The sequence below is a fragment of the Solanum pennellii genome, chromosome 8 (assembly GCF_001406875.1).
Source record: "Solanum pennellii chromosome 8, SPENNV200".
Classification (NCBI taxonomy): Eukaryota; Viridiplantae; Streptophyta; class Magnoliopsida; order Solanales; family Solanaceae; genus Solanum; species Solanum pennellii.
Window position 1 is genome coordinate 21375880 of NC_028644.1, and position 26357 is coordinate 21402236.

Here is a 26357-nt window from a genome sequence, read left to right on the forward strand (position 1 = left end):
TTATACTTGCCCGACCAAGGGGGTAGTTAATACGAAAAGAATTATCAACATAGATTTAGTAAACACTATCTAATATGCTAGTTTCAATTGGTGCAAAGTAGTAACTTAGTCATACATTGAATATGATGGTTAAATGAGGTAAAGGTAAGGTTTAGTAAATTAGACACACGTAGCCGGACCAAGGTGCGGGGTGAAATTCTCTAGTTGTGGGACCGTGGAATTAGAGATACCTAACTTACCACTTTGCATGCAAGACACTAGAAAAGAATTGTTATAGCTAGGATTATCGCGTTATGAACCTAGGGGAACACTTATACCCTAGTTTTTCTCATCACTTGATAAACACCAAAGTTTTAGTTTTGCTACTTGTTTTACTTAGACATAATTGAACACTTTTGTTTCACAACCTCTCCCCCCTTTAATTAACTATTTTCGGAAAGGACTTGACTAAATAGACGTAATCGTAGACTAAAGTTAAGTCTAAACCATTTTCCTCGTGGGATCGACCCCAACCTAACAATTGGGTTCTCCACTTGATACAACCGCTTATAATTCTTTACAGAAGTATAATTTGAGAGTATCAGAGCTATTAACTCTCGCGGTCACAAAGATCACAAAGGTTCATATTGTGATCATGAGACCTCTATCCGCGATTGTGAAGGCTAAGAAAGGGGTACATCACAACCACGAGCCTATAAACTGCACCGTGATGGCCATCGAGAAGACACATTATGATCGCGGGCTTTAAAGGCCACGATATCCACAAAGGTCAAAATGACCTACACCAGCAAATGAAAAACAACCCAAAACAAAGAAAATGCCTCTAAATGGACCCTCAAAAATTTACTCAGAATCCGATAAACTCAAAATAGACATGTTACTCACTAAATTTGATATATTGGACTCAATGAAATCATCAGATTTCTGAAAGGAGTTCAAATGATAGAATTTCCCTTTCGGACCACTCTTAAGGTTTAAACCTCAAATTCTCACCCAAATATCTGAAACTCAACCTAAGGCCTCAAAAACTTTACTAGCTTAAGTTTGATGTTTCAGACATAATGAGACTGAGAGAATCTTGATTCGACACTCGAAACTCAAAAATATTGACCAAAGTCAATTCTACCAAGAATTTTAAACTCATAATTGTCAATCACAAAAAAAACACCTGATCACATTGAGACCACGCTAATTATTTCCGCAACACAATTAAGCATGAAAACACTAAGGAAGTGGGCAAAAGGGTCATTTCATAATTAAAAGAAAATTCACTAGAAATGAGACATTACATTCTCCTTCTTCGAAATATCAAGAACTTCAAGAAAAGGATTTTTGTAATATCTCAAGATCTAATGGCTCTGAATCAAGATTCTCTTAAAAGATACCTAAGGTTTTGAATCCAACACTCTTATTTTTTTCAAGTTTCTCCAAGAACATTATTCTTCCAGGTATGTAAGGTTTGTTCATAGTGATGGACTGAGTTCGTCTCGTGCCTTAAATTTAAATTTAGTCAATAAGAGTTATATTCAGTGTTCTACTCAAGGTTTCATGATTTATCCTAGATTCGAATTGTGTTCTTATTTCGAGTTTGATCTCCTAATTATGAGATTTTGATATTTAATATATTGATATTCTTGAGTTTTTGTTCATGTTTATATTTCACATTAAAATTAGATTTTATTGAGAGCTTTTGTGCATTGATTTTGGAATTTTAAAGTGAGTTTAAGGGTATTTTAAGTATTTTTGAGAAGAGATTAAGGGAATACAAATGATTCTAGAAGTACTACTTTCACAGCAAGAAAAGAAATACTATATTTAAGAAGAGCATAAATAGTTTTCAAAAGTATTTCAACTAGATAAAGAAAAGTTCAGTTACTCTTTAAAGAAAGTATTATTTTTCATATTAAAAAGAGAGTATTACTTTCATAAAAGTGTAAACAATTTTCAAAGTATTTCAGAAAAATTGAGTACAATTATCTCTTAAAAAGGCCTTTGTGAGTAATTATCTCAATTCAGTGCTATTTTACATGAGCATATAGTTATATATTTTGGAAATAGTACTGAGAACCAATTTGGGAGGATAGTTCAGATAACTTACAAGCCTTATAAACTATGTAGCGATTGTAGATAGGACGTACCTCAATACAGGCGGCTTCCCACCTGCCTTATGAAGACATTTTAGTGGATCCATAGGTTCAATTGTTCTATACTCCACTAAGGTATAGGGCAGTTCTAGCAACTTGATAAGATGTTGTATCATCACGAAGTTCATAGATATGATTGTCGATTAGAGAATTTTAGTAAAGTAAAGTGTGTGTGTGTGTGTATGTGTGTATATATATATATATATATATATATATATATATATATATATATATATATATTCAATTCAGAATTTAATTTTATTGCATCCTTACCGTAAGAGCATTAAATGATTATCATCATGTCTTATACTATTCTTCAGTTGAGCTACTTTCAGTTTAATTATTTGTTTTATCCAGTCCTATTACGTAGTCGTACATTTAATATACTGATATCGTTTAACGTGCATCTTTTCATGACGGAGATGTAGGTATTTAGGACTATCAACAGGTGTTTCACTGAGATCACATTATTCGTTCGTCAGCTTTTTATGAGACTTTCTTGGTTTCAGAAAACTCTAGTTTTATGATCTATTGGTAGTAGCAATTTGAGGTATCGTGGGTCTTTTTTCGACACTACTTGTAGACAATAGAGGTTTCATAGATTAACAATCTTGTACAGTCCTTCAGTATTCAGTTTCAAATGTTTTATTTTAAACTTTACGTTTCATACTCAGTGTCTACGATAATTTTGAGATTCAGTAAAATGTTTTGAACGATTTTCGATTTTGATGCTAGAGTTAGTCTTCCGCTTAGCAGTCAACCAAGACAAGGATCTACTTGGACACTAGCAATGGTTCTCGAGTGTCAGTCATGTTTATGGTGTAGACTCGAGTTGTGACATAATATTTCTTTTTTTACAAATTCTTTAAAAAATCATAATCAAAAAGAATTTTTTTACTAAATAGTTAATTTTAACGGGAAAATAAAAAATAGGAGGAATATATTAAGAGTTTAATAAATAAAAATATTTTCTTTTAGAACAATTAAAAGAATTAACTTATTTATATAATAATTTAATTCAACCAAATTTGGGTTATGAATATTTTTAAACCAAAAAATGAAAAGAGAGATATTTTTAAACCAAAAATAAAAGTAAAAGATATATTTAAACCAAAAGATAGAAGGATGGTATTTTTGAGCTTTTTCCAATAATTAAAATGTATTCTTGATCCTTTTCTATTTTTTTTTAAAAACGGTTAATAAGGACCCCACGAAGTGTAGTCAAGTTTATTAGTTGTAATATAGGGTGCACCACCAACTTTGCTTTAAAAATCAAACTTCCCCTCAACTTTGAATAATCATCAAACTCCCCCATTATCTTGTACATCATCCATTTTACCTTAGTTATACTAGATATATGTAATACCTTTGTATATTATATATAATTTATTTTTTTGACCTAAGTATTTATAAAACATTTTTAAGTTCATTAGTATTGTATGTAGAATAATATATTTATAAATTTGTCACGAAATTTAACATTATTTTTATGACAGTTATTTAATATAATATGCAGTGAGCATGTATAATTGTATGTATGCGTATATTCTTGTCTTTCTCCTCTCTTTTTCCATGCAATTAGTATTACTTGATCCCTTCTTGATATGACGCCCATTTAAAAAAATTATTAGAGGTGTCTTTTATTAAATTAACATTATTAATAATGCTTTACAGGGTGGGAGCTATAGTCGGCGAAGGGTGGTCAGCCGAACACCTTTAGCAGAAAAATTAGATCGTATATATAGATGAAATATTTTTTATTATGTGATATATAAATAAATAAACACTCATAAATATAATAGAGGTCTTTGCTCCGATGATAAGCGTGCTTATTTAAGAGCCTAACAATTCTCTTGAACAATAAAAATTTACTTATTTCAAATTATGAAAAAAGTCCCAGCAATTTACTTTGAAAAAAATTGTGCACTCATGTTGCTATAAAAATTCACTCTTTTAAAGTTTGAACACCTTTGATGAATTTTCTGGCTCCACCACTTATGCCTTGAAACTTTAAATCTAACTACTACTATGTTATGCAGTTATTTAATATCAAGGGCAGAAATAAAAAATATTAAAAAATTCTTTTGATATCGTTAATTGAATAAGTAAATTAAAACAACTAATTTTAAAATGAGAGTCAAGTAATATAAACATCATGGAAAATTTTCTATTGTCTATATAAATAAACAAGTTTTGATTAACATTAATGGAATATTACATAACTTATAGTCTAATTTTTTTTTTAAAAAAAATACAATCTTTAAAATTTGACCTTAATTAAATTAATTATTTTATATATTCTACATCGAAATGTATTTATATAATTATTATTCTCTATTACTTTTACTTGTGTAAATAAAAGTTAGAGTTTTGATTATTATTAATAAAATAACTTTTTTTTCATTATGCTAGTTACTTCATCATAAAACATCATTATCTCATATACATAATTAGTATTTCTCACATTTTTCGTCCAAAAAATAATGTTTATGCTTTTATTAAAAATTTGTTATATGATTTTTTTTTAAAATAAAAATTATGAATTTTTAAGAAGTAAAAATAAGTTGATAATGAAAGGTATAATTGACATATTTAAAAAAACAATTAGGATAAGAGGGGGGGGGGGGGATTTTTAAAGCAAAGATGGAAGGTGGAAGACGATTTTAAAGCAAATTGTGCACTGGTTGACTCGATTTGATTTTATGTATTAATAGTCGATTTATTTGTTTTCTATTTTTAAATATGCTAAATCAATAATCAAATTAATAAGATATATTTTATTGATTTATCATTTTGGTTCTTAAAGTCCGATTTTTGATTTTTGGTTTAACTAATAAGAAATGCTTAGAATACAAATCCATGACTTTTTCAATAAATTTGACGCGACAAAACAATTATTGCAGTCTTTACAAGTTATTGGTTTATCGAATAACTCAATATTAAAAATCAATACCGAATCAATAATTCGATAATTTTTTTATGAATCGATCAAAAACTTGTTAACAAGATAACCTAATAACAATAAACCAATAACACTTTTTCGATTCGATTGTTGCATGCCCCTATAAATCATCATATTGATTTTAATCTCTAAGGGGCCGTTTGGTATGAAGGATAATCTCAAATAGTCTTTGGATTAAATTATGGTGTTACTTATTTGTAATTTGATTGAAAAATCTGGAATAACTTATTCCGGATTAATAATGAGTATCGTGATAAGTTATCCCTTTCTTTGAATGGTATAGTATTCTAAAATAAGTTATTCAGGGGTGGCTCGACAGTATTAAAAAAAAAGATATGTGCCTTAGGCCCCAAATTTTAGGGACCTCTTCTTTTCTTTTTAAATAATAATAGGTTATAAGTTATTATTTTTTAACATTGAATACTATTTGTAGAAAAAATAAACTTTTCATGAAAAATGAGGGATTATTAAAAGAAATATGACATATTTTGAGTACTATATTTTATGAAAAATAATTTAAAATAAGAATGGTTATATTATGAGGTGAAAACTAGAAGAAAGAAATTATATAAAAGTTATTAACAATTTAAGTTTAAGGCCCGTTTGATTTTTGCTTTAGGCCACTAATACGCTTGAGCCGCTACTGAAGTTATCACAAAATAAAATAAATAAATAACAAACATGTCCCTTCCCCTTTAAACTCTTTTTATACATCATTTTTTCATATTTTTGAAAAGAAGTAAATTGTTCTTAAAATTTATAATTTTGAATATATCTACGGAAAACTAAAAAAAATAAATTGTTTTAGCATAATTTATAGAGTCAATTCCCCAAATGGTCACCCAAGTTAAGGAAATTTGCCTTAAAATATCATTTATATTTCATTTAGGATCAAAATATCACCCAACTATCACTATTTTTCTCCAAATATATTTGACAATTCAAAAACATCACTCTCTCCTAGTTAACATGGCATGTCATTAAAGTCTTTTTTTAATAATAGACTAATTTAATTCATTAAACTCATTTAACTAAAATAATGATCATATTGTTTTAATTTTTTTACTTATTTTATCAAGAATAAATTTTCATAATTAAAATCTTTTATCATAATTAAACTTTTTATTGTTTTATGTTATGCAGAATGCGTTTTTAAAATGTACTATAATCTCATCAATTTTAAATACTACAAACACATGTATTCAAAAAATATTGATATACAAATCACTCATGAACGCTAATTTTACTTAAATTAATCATAAATTGTATAATAAATCAATAATATTAAAGGTCGATTAATATTAAAAAATAATTATTTCAGTCTTAAAATTCATATATACTTGCAACATCTTTTTTTAAAAGAAAATAGTAAGTGAATAATATTTATAGAAAATAAAATTTTGATCATTGTTTATCAGTATATTAATCTCATATAATATGTATACTATGAATTAAAAAGTTAAATAACAATTTTCTCTTTCTTACCAATTCTTTGTCAACCTTAAAAATTTATCTAAATACTTTTATTAAAAAAACTGTTTAAAATTTTCAAATAATTTAGTTAGGAATTTTAAAATTATCAGGTAATAAGTGCACACAAAGTTTTTTCATTGAATTTTGTTTGGTGGCAATATATAAAGTTACTAGACTTTTTAAATTACTTTTATTATAATCTTCATAAATTCTCATGTAATTTATATATTTATTTGACATAAGTTTGATGAATTAAATAGATCTAGTATTTTTTTAAAATGATTATTAATGACAGGGCATATCAACTAGAATTTAAGGACGCTTTTAAGGTATTTAGTATTTCTAATGGATAAAAAATATAATATTATTCACTTTCTTCTTTCTTTCTTTTTTCAAAAAAAAATAATAATATCGGAAGCATGAATTACAAAATATATAATTAATAATATTGTATTAACCTTTAATATTATTTATTTATTATATAACTTATGATTAATTGATGTAAATTAGCGTTAACGAGTGATTTATATATCAATATTTTTTTGAATGTATGTGTTTATAAGTATTCAAAATTGATAAAATTATAGTACATTTTAAAAATGTATTCTCCATAAAATAAAAAAACAAAAAGTTCAATTATGGAAAAAGAATTTAAGTATGGAAATTTATTATTAATAGATTAAAAATAAATTAAAAATAATATGATTATTATTTTAGTTAAATAGGTCCAATAAATTAAATTAATCTATTATTAAAAAAGAAGATTTTAATGACATGTCATATCAACTAAGAGAGAGTGATAAGTTTAAAATGTAAAGTATATTTAAAAAAAAATAATAGTTAAATGATATTTTAATCCTAAATAAAATATAAATTATATTTCAAAGCAAACTTGGTTGAACATTTAGGAAATTAGCTCATCATTTATAGCATTATAACTTGTCCATCATAATTCAAACAAAAATTGTAAAATAGTAGTAACTTGTAGTTGATTACTTGTGGTTTCGAAAAAAAGTTAAAAAGGATAGCGCAAAGTAGCGCGGTTGAAGATGAGTAACACCGTCGCCGTCGATTGTTGGCTTCTCAGTTCCGGCGTTTCCTCCTTTACATCCACTTCCAAGTTGTACTTTCCGGCCAATTTTTCTCGAAAACCACGCTTTGGTAGCAACACAATTCGAGCTTCCGCCACCACAAACGGTTCAAGTAAGCGGTTAATCTTTAATTTAATGAAATATTAGATTTTATTATCTGAAATGTGTTGATATTTGTAAATGTGAGATTTTTCGAATTACAGGTGAAGATGTTATTTACAAAGCGTTATTATGTGGAAGAAGAGCCTTACTATCTATGATTACCTTGCCTCTTGTTATGCCGTGTGAAAGAATTGACAATAGTGTTGGTGCCATTGCCGCTGAGTACGTTCAAACGTATTGCTTTTTAGAAATTTGTTTAGAGCTTTACTGCCTTTCGGATTTCACTTTCTTGTAAAATGAATCTTCCAAATTGTGGTGTTAATTGTCAAGAAATCTGATAGACAAAGATAAGTAAAACTTGCAAATAAGCATATTGGTATAACATGTAGTGTTGAAGACCATGTTCGACATTCAAAAGTTGAAGTGTTAAGTTCAGCAAAATTCACATGTATTAATTAGTTTGTTTATGGATGATTCATATGTGCAAGTTCGATTTGAGAGTTCTCTCTAGCTAGTTGGGATATAGCAAAGACACTCCTTTCCAGTGATTATATATTTCTATGCCCCAATTAGATAATAAATTCTAAGAGAACATATGAGAGAATTTGACTTTGAAAGAGGAATGATTCTGCTCACATAAGGTGAATTTAGTTTATCATACTTCCACCGCTAGCATCGACCATTTTAGGAGTGATTTTTTTTTTCCAAAATTCGTGATTACTGATTTCCTTATTGAAGGCACTTAACCAAATGTCCTTGAAGCATATAATTTGGTAGTAGAAAGTTGAAATATGAAACATTTTGAGAGTCATCCGTATGTGAAGAAGATAGGTAGTCACTGCTTGGACTGAAAAAAAAGCATAGAGCGATAAGCTTGGTCACCCTTTCTGCTTTGTGTTAGCAGTTTCGAGTTTGTAATTGTAGTATGAATGTGAGGAAGTGATTCTAAGGGGAGAAGTTCCGTTTTTGTCGACCCTCTTTGATTTCACTTTCGAAATTAAGATCTCAAAAAAATATGCTTGACAATGTAATTATTTATTTCAAGTTATTTCTTTTAAGCAATGTAAAATGTAATTACTCCATATATTCCTAAAAAGAGCACAAACTTTCCTTTTGTTTTTGGCAGTGAGAGCTTTCAGGTAAGGGAAGAGATCAGGAAGGTATTATCCAAGGGCAAGGCTGCTGGTGTACTTCGCCTTGTATTCCATGATGCAGGAACTTTTGAAATTGATGAGAAAACTGGTAATACTTTGAAACGCTTAGTCCTATCCCTACCCCCCCAACTATTCCAATCATTAGCAGCTTTCAATTTGTAAGCTAATCACCTTATTTTAGAATCTACAGAGCTGGTCTATAAGTGTTATAACATCATAAATGCACATGGAAATGATTCTTACACCATTAATTTGCAAAACCTGTATATATCTTATTTTGTATTTATCCAAAAATATAATAAATTTGTGCAGTATGCAAATATACTTGAAAGAAGAAATTGTTTTGTCTTCCATTCCTGGATACATGATATCAACCTCGATTGCTCTTATATTAGGGGGTATGAATGGCTCTATAGTATATGAACTCGACAGACCCGAAAACAAAGGCCTTAAGAAATCTCTAAAGGTAAGCAATTTTATTGCGTATACTCTTTTCTTTTGTCTCTCCATCACTAGTTTTCTTTTAACCATCCTTGGGAACAGTCCGCAGATATTCTCATTTTAAATTTTAGTTGTTTACCATTTCCAAAGACTGATGAACTTTCATATGTACCTCAACCAGCTAACATCTCGGTCCATGCATTGTTCTATAGATTCTGGACAAAGCGAAGAGTCAAATTGATCTTGTGAAATCAGGTAAACTGTCTCAGTCAATAAACTGCTGTTAGTTCACCTATCATTTTTGTTCCAGCATAACTTTTTTAATTGTTGGCTTTGTTCTCAGTCTCATGGGCTGATATAATAGCTTTGGCTGGAGCTGAAGCTGTTTCATTATGTGGTGGACCTAGTATCCCCATTCAGTTGGGGAGAATTGATTCAATGTAAGGGCTTTTTTAGTTTATGATAATAGTTACATTTTGCTATATAAGATGTTGGTCCAGTAAATGTGGAGAGAATTGCATCTATTTTTTTATTTATGCTGTTTAGAAATGGGGATGCAAAGATTTAATAATCAGGATCTTCTGAATCTCTTAAATTTAGCAATTGACAAGTAACTTACAATCTTAATTTAAGCCCTTTGTGGATAGTTCCTTCTCATTCAAATTGATGGCGTTTATCCATCTAAGCACCAGGTGCCAGAAACTTACCATGAGGAAACCCCTAATGTATGAAGAAACCATATTTCAATTGATTGTCGTAATTTTCTTCCGTATCTACGTTCTCATAGTTGACTTTGACTATGTAGGGTGCAAGATCCTGAAGGAAAACTTCCTGAAGAATCACTAGATGCCATTAGCTTGAAGCAATGTTTTGAAAGGAAAGGCTTCTCGTGAGTCTAATGGCTATACTAAAATCTACTTTTTATTTTTATTTATCTTCTGCTCTCCTTGTGCTCCATGTTATACCATTCAATTAGCATTCTCATATTGTTTTGATGCCATTCACATAATTTGACTGGGTTTATTTTGTCAGTTGCTATTAGAGCAAATAAATAGATAATCTTGTTTGTACTTTTTATGTTTCCTTTGCTTTGCTTTAGTGGATAACAAAAGACTTTTAAGGGTTTTCCCCTTCAATTGCTTCTTCAGATGAAGTAATGAGACTTGCGATTCACAAACTGTTCATCTTTCTTGGCATTTCTAGGGTGTTCTTCACTTGCAACATTCTGATGTTGGGTAATCAGAGGCAGATCCTGGATTTGGAAGTCTAAGCTTTATTGATGTTTAAAAAGCAATAGCTATAATTAATCATCAATTATGTAATCATAGACGAGCCTTGACTCATTGTTCTATTTGAGTTTTATTAGTGATCAAGGGTTTTCTTTCTCGACGGTACCAATTCTTTAACAATATATAGGCTCACTATATTTGTCAAAAAAACTGATCAAGCTGGACTTTTAACCGTTGCACCCCTATAATCTTCTAACCAACATTCCAGGAAGCTCTCTTTTTTAGATTGTGGGCTTTTTGATTAGAATATGTGTAGTCCTCGATGCAGCACTAGTTTTAAAAAGTGCACCAGGCTGGGTTCTAACTAGCATCCACGGATAGAAAAACCTGACTCTCCAACACTGCTACCATGTGCCCTATTGTTACTCCGGGTGCCAAGATTAGTATTTATATACATTTTCTCATACATATATACAGAGTGTCGTGGCACCCCCACCCTTCTACATAGATCCACCCCCTGTGGGATATACATAAAGTGATAAAACTATTTCTTTCAGGTTAAGCACTTCGCCGATGAACTGGCTTTGTAGCATCAGTAATCCTTTTTAATGAAATGCAGTGTAGACAAACATGGTGATAAATAACGTAGTTTGTAACTGTAGCTTACGTGGATAAATAAGATTTGGTAATTCACATGGAGTAGACTTAGTTCTGTACTCTTGTTTTCGTGGAAGTGAACGACCATTAGTTCTGCTCTATTTCGTGAAGCATGTGAATTACTGCTGTATTTCTTCTGTTTCATATGCATCTGGTTTCTCTTTCTCCGGTGTTATAATCTTATGCGATCTAACATATTCTCTCACTTTCCAAGAGCTATTTTGGATTTTCTATATGATCGTTTCCTTATCCTTCTGAGTTTCTAATGCATGGGTATGAGACTCTCATAGATTAGCCCCTCTATTTGGATAATGCATGCGAATACTACTTATACAACATGTATATCAAGAACCGAAGAATGTGGCTTTATTAGAAAATTCAATTTAATGTACGCTGTGCTAACATTTGATAAAACAAACTGTATACACTAATTCACATTTCCTGTACCAATATGAATGTAGCATATAGGTTATAGTGAATTGTTAATCTCCATGACATACACAATTTTTCAAAATCATGCATAAGGAGCATATTGCACAGCCAGTGTCATAAAAAAAAGCATATTGCACAGCCAGTCTTTAGGAGTAATCATTTTGAACCTTAGACCTCTTGGTCTTATTCTAGGCAATATTAAGGAACTCATCTGAAATGATGGTTTTAGAGAACGAAAATGAGAGATTATTTGATCGGTATCCTTCAAAATGGGTTTATATTAAATGTATTTAAAATTTTCAATAGCAGGTCTTTCCCCATGTATGTTTTTCTTTTTGAGGCAATCTATATTCAATATGCCGGTATAGTGTCAGTCGTATGATATTTTGTGAGTATTCACATGATCATGGCCAAAAGAGCAGATTTAATTGCTCCATAATCTTTCCCCTGCCTCGAGGTTATGGAATTTCAGCTTAGCTGAATAAAATTCCATAACTCATATGATTTTTTGCCTCCTCTATTGGCTGCATCAGTTCAGTACTTTGGGTTTGAGAATTCATTGACTGATAGTTTAAAAACCTAAAAAACACTTCTCAGCTTGGTATTTGGAGAGAGCAACTATTCAAACATTTGGCTTTTGATAATCATGGTCAGTTGTCAGAGGTCTGAGCAGTCCAGGCTTTAACTCTAAACTTATGCAGTACAACCTCTTGCTCACCTATAATTGGAAAGAAAAAGCTAGATCTGTCTGCCTAATCTCCATGGATTGTTCATTTTGTTGGCAGAACTCAGGAACTTGTTGCCTTGTCTGGCGCGCATACTCTGGGAAGTAAAGGGTTTGGGAATCCAACTGTCTTCGATAATGAATATTTCAAGATACTCATGAAGAAGCCATGGTTGTCCTCAGGTGACAAATGGCATTTATATGATATCAAATGGTTATGTGTATATATATTGAATTCATTGAAATAAATAGCAAGACTGAATCATCAGAACCTATGAAGCAATGATGTTCTGAAATGGAAATCCATGTACCTACATGCCTAAAGTTTAGATGATTGTTGCAGAAAACTGTCAAGCAAGACTAGGCTCAGGATAATCTAGGCTGCAAATTGTTTATGCTTCAGTATTTATCTGGAATGATGACTCTTTCTGATAATAGAAGGCCCCCTTTTTTTAGAATTTTATTCATATGATAACAGGAATCATAAAGAATAATTTCCTTTTTCTTAATGTCTTCAACCATGTTGTAGCATTTTATTTCTCTTTCATCTGCACAGGCGGCATGACTAGTATGGTTGGACTTCCCTCTGATAGGGCACTTGTTGAAGATGATGAATGTGTAGGGTATGGTTTTCTTTGACCTTATGCTATTTGGATGCCTTTATTATGGTTTGGAACAACAACTTCTCCAATTTTATCCTGCTAGCGGAAAGGCAGAATTTTAATCTAGTTTTAGTTCACAAGTTATAGTGCCGTTATTCTCAGGATTGACCTTCTTTCTAGTAATAAATTCTTCTTGAACAGATGGATATCAAAGTATGCTGAGGACCAGAGTTTATTTTTTGATGATTTCAAGAATGCCTATACTAAACTTGTTGACACTGGTGCAACTTGGAAGAAAGCATTGTAGTCCTTGAAATTAATCAGCAATACCTTGTCATAGCTGGTAACTTGTTTTGGGATATACAAGGTTTGATGACCCTGCAACAAATGCACTCAAATGTTACTTTTTGGTTACACAGGCAGTCTTAACGGAAAATTTGCAGCTAAAGTTCAGTAAATGAACGTAATATGGCTAGAAGTCGAATGTTTTTATGGAAAGGCTTAGCTCTATCTACCACCAATATTTAACAACTTGGTCCTACTCATTGATTTACAACAGTTTGCGCAATCCAGTACCTACCCTACACTCATAAGAAACGTTATGTTGTTACACTCTCATCTAAATAAATGTATGAGAGGAAAAAGTATACTGCAGCTTCATTTAGGTATTCTTATCACTTAATTGGTCTCATGTTTTGACATTTATTCTGATTGATTCATCAGAGAAAAGTTATCACCCTAATATATGAATTTGTGATTTTTAGAATCTGGGAATATTATTGATTATGTAAATTTGGCTGCTTCTTTTTTTTTCCCTACTTTCTTTATGCCTTTGTAAGAACCGAGTGTCCCGCTGCTCCAGTAATTACGAAATGAATTTACTGTGTGGGAGGGGTGTACTGTGATTTGTAATTTGATACCAACTAATCAATTATACAAGTAGACATTGTTTATTTGGAGCCTCTACTAAATTCGGATTGCACGTTAGAGTTAATTTCTCAACTTGACGGAAAGCCAAATATGCATGATAAACTGTGAAGAATGTTCCCCAATTGCCATTATATTACCTTGAATTTGTTTTAACTCGTAAAATATTGGAGTATATTTTCTTAGGAGTAATATTTTTTGGAAGAGAGAGATCAATTATTCCGCAAAAATAAATAGATTTTTGATAAAGGAAAACAAAAACAAAAACAAATGTAATGTTAACACGTGTTGTTAACATTGAAACAAACAAACGATTAACATGCAGCAGCTTAAGCTATAGCCTTCATTCATTTCCATGGAAGATTAATCCCCTAATCTAGATCAACTTTTTTTAAAAAAAAAAAAGTGAAGAAATGGAAAAAACAAACAAAACAAGAAGGTAATTAATTGTAAATATAATTATAATAATTTGCATGGGAAATGCGATGGGTTCTTCAAAAGCATCTTATACACAGATTCTTGTAGCATCTTCAATTGGATTAATTCTTGCTGCAGCTGTGCATTATCGTCTCAAGAAAATCCGTGATCAAAAAATTGTTCCTCGTACTAAAGTTACTAATACTGGTCAGATCCTTAGGTTTGAGAGTTTTTCTCATTATGTAGGTAATTTTCATCATCTTTTATCTGTGTATGTGTTGTTGTTGTTGTTGCTATACAATATACTTATATGATCTATTAATTAATGAATGAATATATATATATATATGCAGCTAGACAAATGGGATTTAATGACAAGAGGGAATGTCCACATTTGTGCAAATTATCAGCTGAGTACATTAGAAAATCAGATGGGTGTGAAGAAAATATATACAACTTCTTTTCTAATGAACCAGATGCTGATTCTCTATTCATTAAGTTAGTTGAAGAATTTGAGAGATGTATCCTTAGTTACTTTGCATTTCATTGGACCAATGCTTCTCATATGATCAGCCAGGTCTTTTTTTTTTAACAACATTTATTATTCATCTTTCATTTCATCATATAATTAATTAAATACATATCTCACAACTCATTCTCTCTTGTTACATCATCTTTCAGATTTTGAGTGCTGATCATGCAGAGCCTAAAAAGAAGCTCAAAAACATTGTCATGGCTGCTACTAGGTATTACCACAATTATATATATATCACTACACCAAAAATGAATTGTAGCATGCAATTATATGTTAATTAATCTCAATTGTCGCTAAATAATTTTTTTTTTTTAAAAAAGGAAGTTACTAGTGAAAATTACATTTTAAAACTATTTGTAAAATGTTGCTATAGGCTATAGCGACATTTAATCTAAAGGCAATTAATTAAAGACTTTAGCACTCCTTGTTAATGTGCATATTTATTGCTGTTAAAAACTGTTTGGTGTTGTAGTGTATTAGGATTATTTATATTTACTAATTTAAAAGAGGATTAAAATGATGTGAAGGGAACAAAGATTTGAAAGGGTGACGAAGAATCTGAAGGTTGCAAGAGTATTTACGACGTTAGTTGAGGAGATGAAAGCAATAGGGCTAGTTTCAGCAGATGATTCAGAGTGCACTGATGTGATGGTTCCAATGGCTCATAAAGATAGAAGCCCAGTCCTACTCTTTATGGGTGGTGGTATGGGAGCTGGTAAAAGCACTGTGCTCAAGGACATCCTCAAGGAGTAAGTATAATTCATTATATATATACTCGACTAATTGCTCCATAACTAATGATCTCTCTCTGTAGACCATTTTGGGCAGGAGCAGCAGGTAATGCAGTCGTAATAGAAGCAGACGCTTTCAAAGAATCAGATGTGATTTACAAAGCCCTTAGTTCGAGGGGACATCACAATGACATGCTTCAAACAGCTGAATTGGTACATCAGTCGTCAACAGATGCAGCATCATCGCTTCTTGTAACAGCACTTAACGAAGGAAGAGATGTCATAATGGATGGTACACTATCATGGATACCCTTTGTGGTGCAAACTATAACCATGGCAAGAAATGTACACCGAAGACGTTACCGTATGGGTGTTGGATACAAAGTGGAGGATGATGGATCTGTAACTGAGAACTATTGGGAACAGTTGAATGAAGAACAAGAGTCCACTGATGAAAATAGAAAGAGAAGACCATATAGAATAGAATTGGTTGGAGTTGTTTGTGATGCTTATTTAGCTGTCATTAGAGGAATAAGGTATTCTTTCTAGTTCTAGTATATGTTGCTCAAACTCTTCGAAAATATCAACGTGTGCGTTACGGATTCTCCCAAAATAGTGTATTTTTGGAAGATCCGATGTAGGTACGGCATCGAAAGTGAAGAGTAGGTTCTAGTAAATATGGTGTAATTAATTTCTGCTTGTGTTTTCGCAGGAGAGCTATCATGTGTAGAAGAGCGGTAAGGGTGAATTCACAACTGAAATCACACAAGAGATTTGCAAGTGCATTCCATACATACTGTCACATAGTAGACAGTGCAAGATTGTATTCTACTAATGCATTGGAGGGCCCTCCTAAGGTACAATACAACCAAACAACTTCCTACTAAATATTTTCTGCTTTTTATTTCTTTAATTTATCTCAACATTCTTATAATTTTTCTACCATATGGCTAGTTACCATAATACTAAATGGGATACTCCCCGTTAAGAATATTATTAAATAATATAATTGTGCTTTCTCTAATAGTTTAAACTTTTAGATGCATGGTATCAAAGCAAACAGATGTATTTAAGATCGAATCTCACCACCACCCATATCAAATAGAGTTTACATATACTTGGTCCTGAAATCGAATCTCACCAGCATCCATATAAAAAAAATTTCACATGCTTGTCTCATGAAAAAATGAGTGTGTGTGTTAAGATTTTAGATGAGATGGTGACACGACCCCGACCGTTGTGAGTGCACCCACACTAACCCTCCTGTGGGATAACCATAACTACTAACCAACTAACCTCAACTAAGCATTTAAAGATACGAAAGCAGATTTAAAGTCTTAACTATCTAATCAAATGATCGAATTCATAATTAGATTTCCGCATTGTTACTAGATTTCTCTAGACCTCACTGACTCCGATTTTGTCTAAACCTGAATTAGGTTGGAAAATTTTCGGATGCTAATAAAAAGTTCCTCAGTTCAAAATTTTCGTCGTTGGATTTTCTATAAATATGGTAACCAGTCGTTACAATAGATATCAATTTACCAATTACTTGTCCCTAGTGACAAACTTAAAAAAAATAGGCTTAAGAAGGAATGAAGTAGTACCTGAATCACCGAACAACTGGGGATACTTATCTCGCATGTCCTTCTCGATTTTCCAAGTAGTTCCCTCAACTAGATGATGCTTTCATTGAACTTTCATGGACTTAATCTATCTGGTCCTCAGCTTCCGGACATCACGATCAAGAATTGCAATTGGTTCCTCCTCATATTGGAGGTTTTGTCTAACACAATTGAGTCTCACTTAATGATGTAATCTCCATCACCACGATATCTCTTTAACATGGACACACAAAATACCGGATAAACTCCCGATAGGTAAGGAGGTAAAGCCAATCTATAAGCCACTAGCCCTACATATTCGAGAACCTCAAAGGATCAATATATCGCGGACTTAGCCTTCCCATCTTGCCAAATATCATCAGCCCTTTCATGGGTGATACCTTAAGAAGAACATTCTCACCTGTCTATAATGTCATGTCTTTTACCTTAGGGTATGCATACTTCTTTTGTCGACTCTAGGCCGCTAAGAGCTTAGCTTGGATGCTCCTTAGCTTATCTTGAGCATCCTTCACTAAATCAACCTCCAAAGGTTTCACATCTCCAGCCTCGAACCATCTTATGGGTGATCTACATCCCCTCCTATGAAGTGCCTCAAACAGTGTCGTATCTATGCTGGAGTGATAACTATTATTATAGGAGAACTCACACAAGGTAATAACTTATCCCAATGCCCTCCAAAATCAATAACACATTCCCTCAACATGTCATCTAACACTTGAATAGTCCTCTCCGACTACCCTTCCATCTGTGGATGGAAAGCGGTACTAAAAGTGAGTTGTGTACCTAATTCATCATGTAACTTCCTCCAAAACTTGGAGGTAAACTGTGTACCACATGCAACCTCATTATCTCTTTCACATACACCTTAGCCAGTTGTTCAGCATTATAATCTATTCTTACCGGAATTAAATGGGCTGACTTAGTCAATCTGTAACCACTACCCAAATAGATTCAAACTTCCCAAAAGTATTGGGAGACCAACCACGAAATCCATGACTATCCTTTCCCACTTCTATTTCATAATTGGCAATCTCTGTAGTAAACCTGCAGGCCTTTGATGCTTATACTTTACTTGTTGGCAATTTTGGCACTTAGCCACAAACTCCGTTATGTCTTTCTTCATGCCCGGTCACCAATAAATTCTCGTCAAATCTCGGTACATCTTGGTCACACATGGATGAATGGAATATCGCAAGCCATTGGATTCTATCAACAATTTCTGAATCAAGTCATCAGCTCGAGGAACACAAATCCTTCCCTTAATACTAAGCACACATTTTGCATCAAGAGTGGTCTCTTGTGCCTTACCAATCACAGTCCTTTTCTTAAGCTCATTCAAATTCACCCTCAAACTGTTTGGCCTTGTATACTCGATGAATGTGGCCTTAACATCAATGCTAGCTAACACCAGACCTTTTTATGAGATACCCAACTGTAGGAACTTAGACTCCAGGGTCTGAATTTACTTAGTCAAAGGTCGCTTAGTTACACTCAAGCAAGCCAAACTATACATAGTTACCGCTTTTCGACTTAGTGCGTCTGCCACAACATTAGCCTTGCCCGGATGATACAAGATTGTCACATCATAATCCTTGAGTAGTTCCATCCACCTTCATTATCTCAAATTTAGATCATTTTGAGTGAATACATGATGTAGATTGCGGTGATCAGTACATACCTCACAATTTACCCCAAAAAGATAATGCCGCCATATTTTAAGAGAAATACTACCACTTCCAACTCCGGATCATGCGTTAGATAATTATTCTCATGCACTGGATAATTCCTCTCATGCGCCTTAAACTGTCGCGATGCATAGGCTATGACATTATTATATTGCATCAACACCTCATGCTCATTACCAGTCATAACAGGATCCAACAAAGAACCGAAGAAAGCATCATTACCTCCAGTCCCACCCACCTTAGGGACAGTGATAGAAATAGAGGGGTTGCGGGGAGCTTGAGTTACTTGAACAGAGGGAAGAACTCCACCCAACCAATTCTTTCAAGAATGTCATAATTTGTTGAGCTAACATTGGGTCTAAAAGAGAATACATGTAGTCTCAGCCTGCTCTTCTTCCTCTTGTCCAACATTCTCCTCATTCTCAACCTCTATACTATCCTCTACCTCTTCATGATGCACAAGAGAAGCCTCATTCCTCGGAGCATTCTCATATAGTGTTTTATCCTTAGTAGGCACCACCCTTCCTCGGTCTCTACCCTTAGCTCATTCTCTACTCTTGTCTCGACCACGACCTTTTGCTTAATATTCCTTAGTTGGAGCGTTGACGGGAGATACAGGCCTAATGTAGTTGAATCTAGTGTTAACCATCTGCGGACAGAATAGTGAAAAAGGTTAGATATCAATTCAAATCGCCAGATACCAATTGGAATCAAGTTATAGCACGAAAGAAGACAAGAGAAAAACAGAGAGATTTCCTAAAGTCTTATAGTTTCTCGAAGAAAAATACAAACGTCTTCGTACCGTTTTGTAAGACTCTACTAAACTCATTTTGGTACATCGATATCAACAAACCTAGTCTCTGATACCAACTTTGTCACAACCCGATCGTCGTGAGTGACATCTGCACTAAACTTCCGGTGGTATAAGCATAACTACTAACATTAACTAAGCATTTAAAGATACAGAAGCAAGTTTAAATGCAGATTATTTAGTAGAGTTCCCATAAACTCCAAAAGTCTAACCAAACAAATGTGGAATTAACGTCTAGAACCTAAAATTCAATGTACCAAAACATCTAAGGTCCAACCATAAGTCTAAACTAAAAGGGGTACAACCCCAAACTAACTTATGAATAACTAACTAGAAAATCTAAGTCTGAAATATGAACATAAACAGAAAGAGAACTCATAGAAGCCCGGAAGAACTGGTTCACCCTTGAATTCGAAACGGTCATTGATCTTCTAAGCAAGGTCTGTCAATAACCGCCTGAAGATGCCATGTACTTAACAAACAAAGAGCAAGTGCAGTATCAGTACTCCAATCATAGTGTACTAGTAGGATCACGCGGTTATTCCACTAAGTGCAACATATATAAGTAATTATAACAATATAATAATTTGCATACACTAAACATATACACTATCGATATTACTTACGAACAAACAATTCTCAAGCTATACAGTTATGTCAAGTCAATGGTCCTCTTATGGAACTCACACTCAAACTGTTAGTATATTGAGATGTTGTACCCAGTCAAATATTTAAGTCGAGACATGGTAAACGATCTTATGTTTATGTCTTAACATTGCAACTAATCCCAGCTAATCTGTCGGAGCGCAACACCTAATCCATTCAACAAGTCAGAATTACAATCACAAGTATAATTTCAAAATCATACTATCAAGTTATGATTCATGGCATTCATCATTCAACTATCCTCATTTATAATAAGTCTGATCAATCATGCAACATTCGCATACATACATGTATTACAATGAAGCAAGAACAAACATACATCACACAACATGAAATAACATTCATCACCTACCTCAAACAAAGCTTGACTCCCCTAAGAAAGTTGATTCTTCCCTTTTTGGATTCTTTCCGCTTGTTCTTGGTCTATAAACAATCACAATAACACGAATCAATAATTGATGTCTATTTACCTACCTCGATTAAAGCTAACGCTATTAACCCCAGATTAAAACCATGATCCCAATACCCAAATTAGGTCATTTTCCACCATCCAAACAGTTCCAAAACCTTTCCGCAACGATAATCACCCAAGAAAAGTTCTACGGATTGAAAAATGGATCCGGGAGTGAAAACCTTACCTTTAGTCTCAAGAATGGTGGAAACTATCACGGAAACACCTGGGGTCATTCGTTAGCTCTCTAAGTCAAAAATTGCAGAATAAAATATTTTTGGGGTTTATTTTGATTGAATTTGCGACTGTACCACCACAGCGGTACTCACCCCGCTATAGTGGCCCCACCCTAGCGGGAAAATACCGCCTTAACGGCTTGCACATAAACAATGAGCAAAATTAAGAATTCCGAATTCCCATTTCACAATATATCCTCGTCCAATGACACTCAGAAACCACCCTCTCGCGCTAAGATCGATTTCGCGAGTTCTACTCGCTCGAATTCAATTTCGTAATGTTGTACAGATTTCTTAACGTCTTAGTTATCTAATCATATGATCAAATTCATAATTAGATTTCCCTATTGTTACTAGATTTCTCTAGACCTCACTGACTCTGATTTCGTCCAAATCTCGACTAGGTTGGGAAATTTCCAGATGCTACCAAAAAGTTTTTCAGTCCAAAAATTTTCCTCGTTGGATTCTCCATAACGATGGGAACCAGTTGTTACAGATGGTTACACACTTCAACACTCCATTCATGACTCTATTTCCTTATTAGTGCGTTACAAAAAGAATGACATGTATATTTGAAAACATCTCAACTATAAGCTTCTCATTTTATCCTTTAAGAAGAAGATTTTATAGCTACCTAAATATTATGGCATGTTTAAGACCACAAGTAATATCAAAAGTCTTATAGCGCAACAATTAAATTTTATATATATATCACTACAACAATTGTCTTGCCAAGTCAAACTGTCTCACATAAATTGATAGTAGTTGCTAACTCGTATAAATTGTCTGATGTGGTTTATTAAAACAGATGATAGGGTGGAAGGAGAAAGAAAGGACACTATTAGTTGATCCAGATGAGATAAATGTACTGCAAATGGTTGGAAGGTTGAATGATGGAGCAAACTCTATCTATGAACTTTACAAGAATCCTCATCCAGCATTTCAAGCAGGATCTGTTTGGAAAGATATTGTCTTGTCGCCTTCGAGGGTCAACATTCAGAAAGAACTCAAGTATTCCATCCAGAAAGTTGAAAGGATGAGAAGCTAGCCGAGTTACTTTCTACTAGTTTTGATAAAAACCGCGGAGTTATTAGTATTCCCACTGTTCCAATTTATTCAACACTGTTTGGATTTCGAGAGTCATACATTTTAACTTTGATAGTGAATTTTGGCATGTAATTGTAAGGTTTTCGAAATAAAACTTATATATATGTATAATGAAACTATGCAAAAGGAACAAGTGTCCGATTTTCTTTCATTTGCTTCTCATAGCTTTAGAGTCTTCCACTGCTGTTGAAATCAAAATCCAATCTATTCGTAAGGTTTGATTGAGACTCTAGATAAGTGATTCATCAAACTGAATAAAGACTTTGGCCGGATCCTAGAGAGAGTATAAGGCAAACATATACTATCGGAGCTCCTCTGCTCCATACGGCTATCAATACCTTTTTCTTATCGTCTTCGTTTAGTTTATCATATATTCAAAAACATATTTAACTGTTGATAATCAAATCCAACGAGTTGAATGAAGATGTATGTCCTTGACCTCATTCCAATTTGGAAACAGTTCTATTCCATGCTAACGGCAACAAGATAATGAATCGGTTCTACTCTCACACATGTTGTACTTGAAATCCAAGATGAGTGTTACCAAATGCATTTTCTTTGTATATCTTCAACTCATTTATAACATTGATATATATACAAATAAAACATTCTCAATCAACTCCAACCTTTGTCATGGCTAATATGGCAAAAAAAATTCCTAGATAATTTTAATATACAGAAAAACTAAAAGGTATGAAACCATTGCATATGTTTGTCAATCATCTACAACAGCCCTTACATGAACTACTATGTTTATGCTTCTTGCAAATGCTATCTTGGACCTGAGAGCCGAACAGCCGAAAGATAAGCATCGCTGTTGCAGTCAGATGGTGCAGAGGTGCCGGATGAAGTACCCTCGCCACTTAGTGATTTCAAATAACTTGAAAAAAGTCGTGACCCCATTTGAGACGCAGTTGGCGGTGAAGGGACATGGCAGATCCCTTCCAGCATTTGCACAACCTTAGCCATGGATGGCCTGAGAGACATGTCATCCTGTATACACCACAGAGCAACTTTAATTGCTATGGAGACCCTCTCGTCCTCTTCTTCAACTTTCAAGTTTCTATCGATAAGGTCTTCCAATTTCCCCTCTTCCATCATCCTAAAGGCATATGATGGAAAATGGGATTTCTCCGAACTTTGTGAAGGATCATAATTCTTCCTACCTCCAATTATCTCAAGCAAAACCATTCCATAACTAAAAACATCACTTTTCTCTGATATGGCATAATTTGTGATCCATTCTGGTGCGAGATATCCTCTTGTACCCCTCATAGTAGTGAAAACATGGCTCTGCTCTCTAGTCATCAGCTTAGCGAGGCCAAAATCTGAGACCTTGGCGAGAAAATGATCATCAAGAAGTACATTTTCAGGTTTGATGTCGCAATGCACAATTTTTACATCACAGTCCTCATGGAGGTAAGCTAGGCCTTTTGCTGTGCCAAGTGCAATATTAAATCTTGTATCCCAGTCCAGCAAGAATTCCTTGTTCTTCTTAAAAAGCCATTTCTCTAAAGATCCATTTGCCATGTACTCATAAGCGAGAAGCCTGTGTGTTCCTTCAGCACAAAAACCTCTCAGTCTCACCAAATGAAGATGATGGATGCTGCCTATAATACTAACTTCTGCTCGAAATTCTTTCTTTCCTTGGCCAATGCCTTCCAATTTCTTTACAGCAAGTCTAGTCCCGTCTGGAAGGACCCCTTGGTAAACTGAACCAAACCCTCCTTGCCCAAGTTTTATTGAGAAGTTATTAGTTGCATTCTGAAGTTCTCTATAGCTAAAACGAATCGGCATCCCTGATAGGCCCTCCAAGAAATTGTCTTCTTCTGAACTCCCCTTTGCAGAATCTGGCATCTTGTTGTTCTTTCTCCTCTGATATCTGATTCCTCCATAAATTAGGCCAAGAATGACAATAGCTGAAGAAATGACGATACCAAAGACAATAGGTAATCGTCCCTTCCCACCTCCACCTCCACCTCCACCGTTATCCCCATTCCCCTTGCTAGCTGATACTTTAATGTATGACTTGAAACCAGCTCCATTAACCGAACCTTGTAAACTTCCTACTTGATCAAACATAAAACAATTCCCTGAAGTGCTATCAAAGAACATAGCAGCACATGAGCAATTGCCAACACAAGAAGCTTTGCAACCATTTAAATCAGTTTTAGCAGATGGAGAAACAAAGCCAAGTGCAAAATAGCCAAGACTATCCCCAGCATCTACAAGCTCCACATCTTTATTACAAAATGAAGCAGTGTCAGGTTTGCAAGATGGAAGTGCTGATGGGCACTGACACTTAATCCCACTGTAACAAACGAAATATGGATCACAAGAGTCTGGTCTGCTGCATTCATCTAGTGGAATTCTTGTCCCCGAGTCAAGCTTCGAGTCCTCTTGAAGAATGCTAAAAGTAATGTAACCATCATCTCCAACAACAGCCAACCGAGTGTCATCTGGATCTTTATCATCAGGGAAAATGAACTGCCAGAGCAACACTCTCTTCTCACCATAAATTTTCCAAGCATTTCCATCAAGAATTGCTGAAGTGACACCCCCTCCAACTTGATTGATAGTCCTTCTATCATCTTTCCCCATAGCCCAATAAGGTTGTGGAGGCTGAAAACTTGCGGAAAGAACCATATCCCCGGACTTAAATTCAAGTGAATAACTCAAATTATTGTTGTTAGGAGTGCTTACAAGCTTCATTCCTTGAGTGAAATTCTGACCTGACAGAAGAGTATCAACAGGATGTGTGAAGCTTTCCCAAATAACACTACCATCTTTCCCAACCAAAATTAGATTCCCCGAATCCTTCAATTCCATTGCGGAAACTCCTTTATTAGCCGTATTGGTAGACCAAATTGTTGATTTCCCACTTTGCAAAATGGCATTTCCAGTATCATCAAAAACAAAATCATCATTATTTCGAACAGGGGAATCTCTGTTAGCAGACCAAACGATGGTAGAGCTACTTACATGGATGACAACAACAAGGAACAAGGTAACATCATTAGTAGTAGGGTTAAATCCAAATGCAAATTTGGAGCTATTGGAAACAAGAATTAACCCATTGTTGTCTATCCATGTCATTTGAGAACCTTGAAACCCCAGGTCCAGTCTGCCTTTATTTTGAACACTAGCTATACAAGTTTCAGGAAGAAATAGGAAGATCATTACTAGATAAAGGGAAATCCAAGACCCCATTCACCCAATCCGGAAAATAGCAAAAGACAAAAAAAAAATCCAAACAAAACCTAAATGGAGAAAAGTTGAATGAGAATTATGATAAGAAAGAAAGCAGGGAACTCATAAATGACATTGTCTATCAAATATGGTCAAAGAATAAAAAAAACGTGAAACTGAACAAGAAGCAATAAGAATTCATTCAAGTCAAAGCTCTGAAAACTGAAACAACCAGAGAGGAAGACAGCAGGTATGAAAGAAGAGTGATGAACAGAAGAAGTAAAAAAAATACATTTGTTTGTGTGGCTTTTAGGTGATATGAGATGAGAGAGAAAGAGAGGAAGAGTAGAAGAGGGAAAAGAAGAGAGGATGAATCTGTTTTGTGCTTATGTCAAAGAATTGGAGAGATCTGAGAGAAATGGGTAGAAATTGCAGCGCAACTACTATTACCTATAAAAGAAAATATAAATTAAAAATAGCATCATTTGCTTGCTTTTACATACATACAACTATGGAACCATTTTATTGTTGCATTCATTAGTATAATAATAGACAAGTATATTTCACTATGACAAATTAGAGTTATGATAGAATGCCAACCAACCAGGTATCGGGTTTGAGCTCGAATCCCTTCGAATATTAAGATGTTTTTATTAGGAAATATTTTATTTTTAATGTGAAATTTTTTTACACAAATTTAAATTTAATCGATCACGTAGGTAACTAATACAGAGTGAAACCCCCCCCCCCCCAAAAAAAAAAACAAGTATATTTATATATAACAATTTTCTATGATGGTCACTCTACTTTCAATATTTCATTAAGAAAGTTACTCAATTTTATTTATAACACAAAAGTGATGAAAAACTTACCCACACCAAATGTATACACCAAGTCAATGCAATTTCCATTATTATGTTATTTAATGAAGTAAAACATATGTTGATTAATTATAGTTAAGTAAAA

General features: G+C 33.5%; 3 protein-coding genes across 6 annotated transcripts; 2 read left to right on the forward strand and 1 right to left on the reverse strand.

Moving 5' to 3' along the window:
* The first annotated feature begins 7530 nt into the window (after window positions 1-7530).
* Window positions 7531-13825, forward strand: LOC107029071 (putative L-ascorbate peroxidase 6). Of its 4 annotated transcripts, XM_027919250.1 has the most exons (12): window positions 7531-7782; window positions 7874-8006; window positions 8899-9014; window positions 9322-9392; window positions 9580-9622; window positions 9711-9807; window positions 10015-10092; window positions 10173-10256; window positions 12471-12592; window positions 12966-13032; window positions 13213-13354; window positions 13431-13825. In XM_027919250.1, the coding sequence occupies exons 1-11, from the start codon at window positions 7629-7631 to the stop codon at window positions 13316-13318; spliced, it is 1071 nt and encodes a 356-aa protein (XP_027775051.1). In that variant the 5' UTR covers window positions 7531-7628; the 3' UTR covers window positions 13319-13354; window positions 13431-13825. The 4 variants fall into 4 exon arrangements, with proteins under 4 accessions (XP_027775051.1, XP_027775050.1, XP_015085858.1 ...); XM_027919249.1 differs by having other exon boundaries at window positions 13213-13825; XM_015230372.2 differs by having other exon boundaries at window positions 7533-7782; window positions 7874-7994; window positions 13213-13825.
* Window positions 13826-14411: 586 nt separating this feature from the next.
* Window positions 14412-22353, forward strand: LOC107027530. The gene is made up of 7 exons (XM_015228677.2): window positions 14412-14601; window positions 14709-14932; window positions 15037-15101; window positions 15418-15639; window positions 15705-16157; window positions 16334-16478; window positions 21904-22353. The coding sequence occupies exons 1-7, from the start codon at window positions 14412-14414 to the stop codon at window positions 22141-22143; spliced, it is 1539 nt and encodes a 512-aa protein (XP_015084163.2). The 3' UTR covers window positions 22144-22353.
* A 421-nt stretch (window positions 22354-22774) lies between these two features.
* Window positions 22775-25894, reverse strand: LOC107026740 (G-type lectin S-receptor-like serine/threonine-protein kinase SD2-5). Its single transcript, XM_015227819.2, has one exon. The coding sequence runs from the start codon at window positions 25410-25412 to the stop codon at window positions 22974-22976; it is 2439 nt and encodes an 812-aa protein (XP_015083305.1). The 5' UTR covers window positions 25413-25894; the 3' UTR covers window positions 22775-22973.
* Window positions 25895-26357: the final 463 nt, after the last annotated feature.

Coding starts and splice junctions, on each gene's coding strand:
- LOC107027530 (XM_015228677.2), top strand. CDS start 14,412: ATGGGAAATGCGATGGGTTCTTCAAAAGCATCTTATACACAGATTCTT. Junction 14,602..14,708: donor GAGTTTTTCTCATTATGTAG/GTAATTTTCATC, acceptor ATATATATGCAG/CTAGACAAATGGGATTTAAT. Junction 16,479..21,903: donor CATTGGAGGGCCCTCCTAAG/GTACAATACAAC, acceptor TTATTAAAACAG/ATGATAGGGTGGAAGGAGAA.
- LOC107029071 (XM_027919249.1), top strand. CDS start 7,629: ATGAGTAACACCGTCGCCGTCGATTGTTGGCTTCTCAGTTCCGGCGTT. Junction 10,093..10,172: donor ACCATGAGGAAACCCCTAAT/GTATGAAGAAAC, acceptor TTGACTATGTAG/GGTGCAAGATCCTGAAGGAA. Junction 10,257..12,470: donor TTTGAAAGGAAAGGCTTCTC/GTGAGTCTAATG, acceptor TTTTGTTGGCAG/AACTCAGGAACTTGTTGCCT.
- LOC107026740 (XM_015227819.2), bottom strand. CDS start 25,412: ATGGGGTCTTGGATTTCCCTTTATCTAGTAATGATCTTCCTATTTCTT.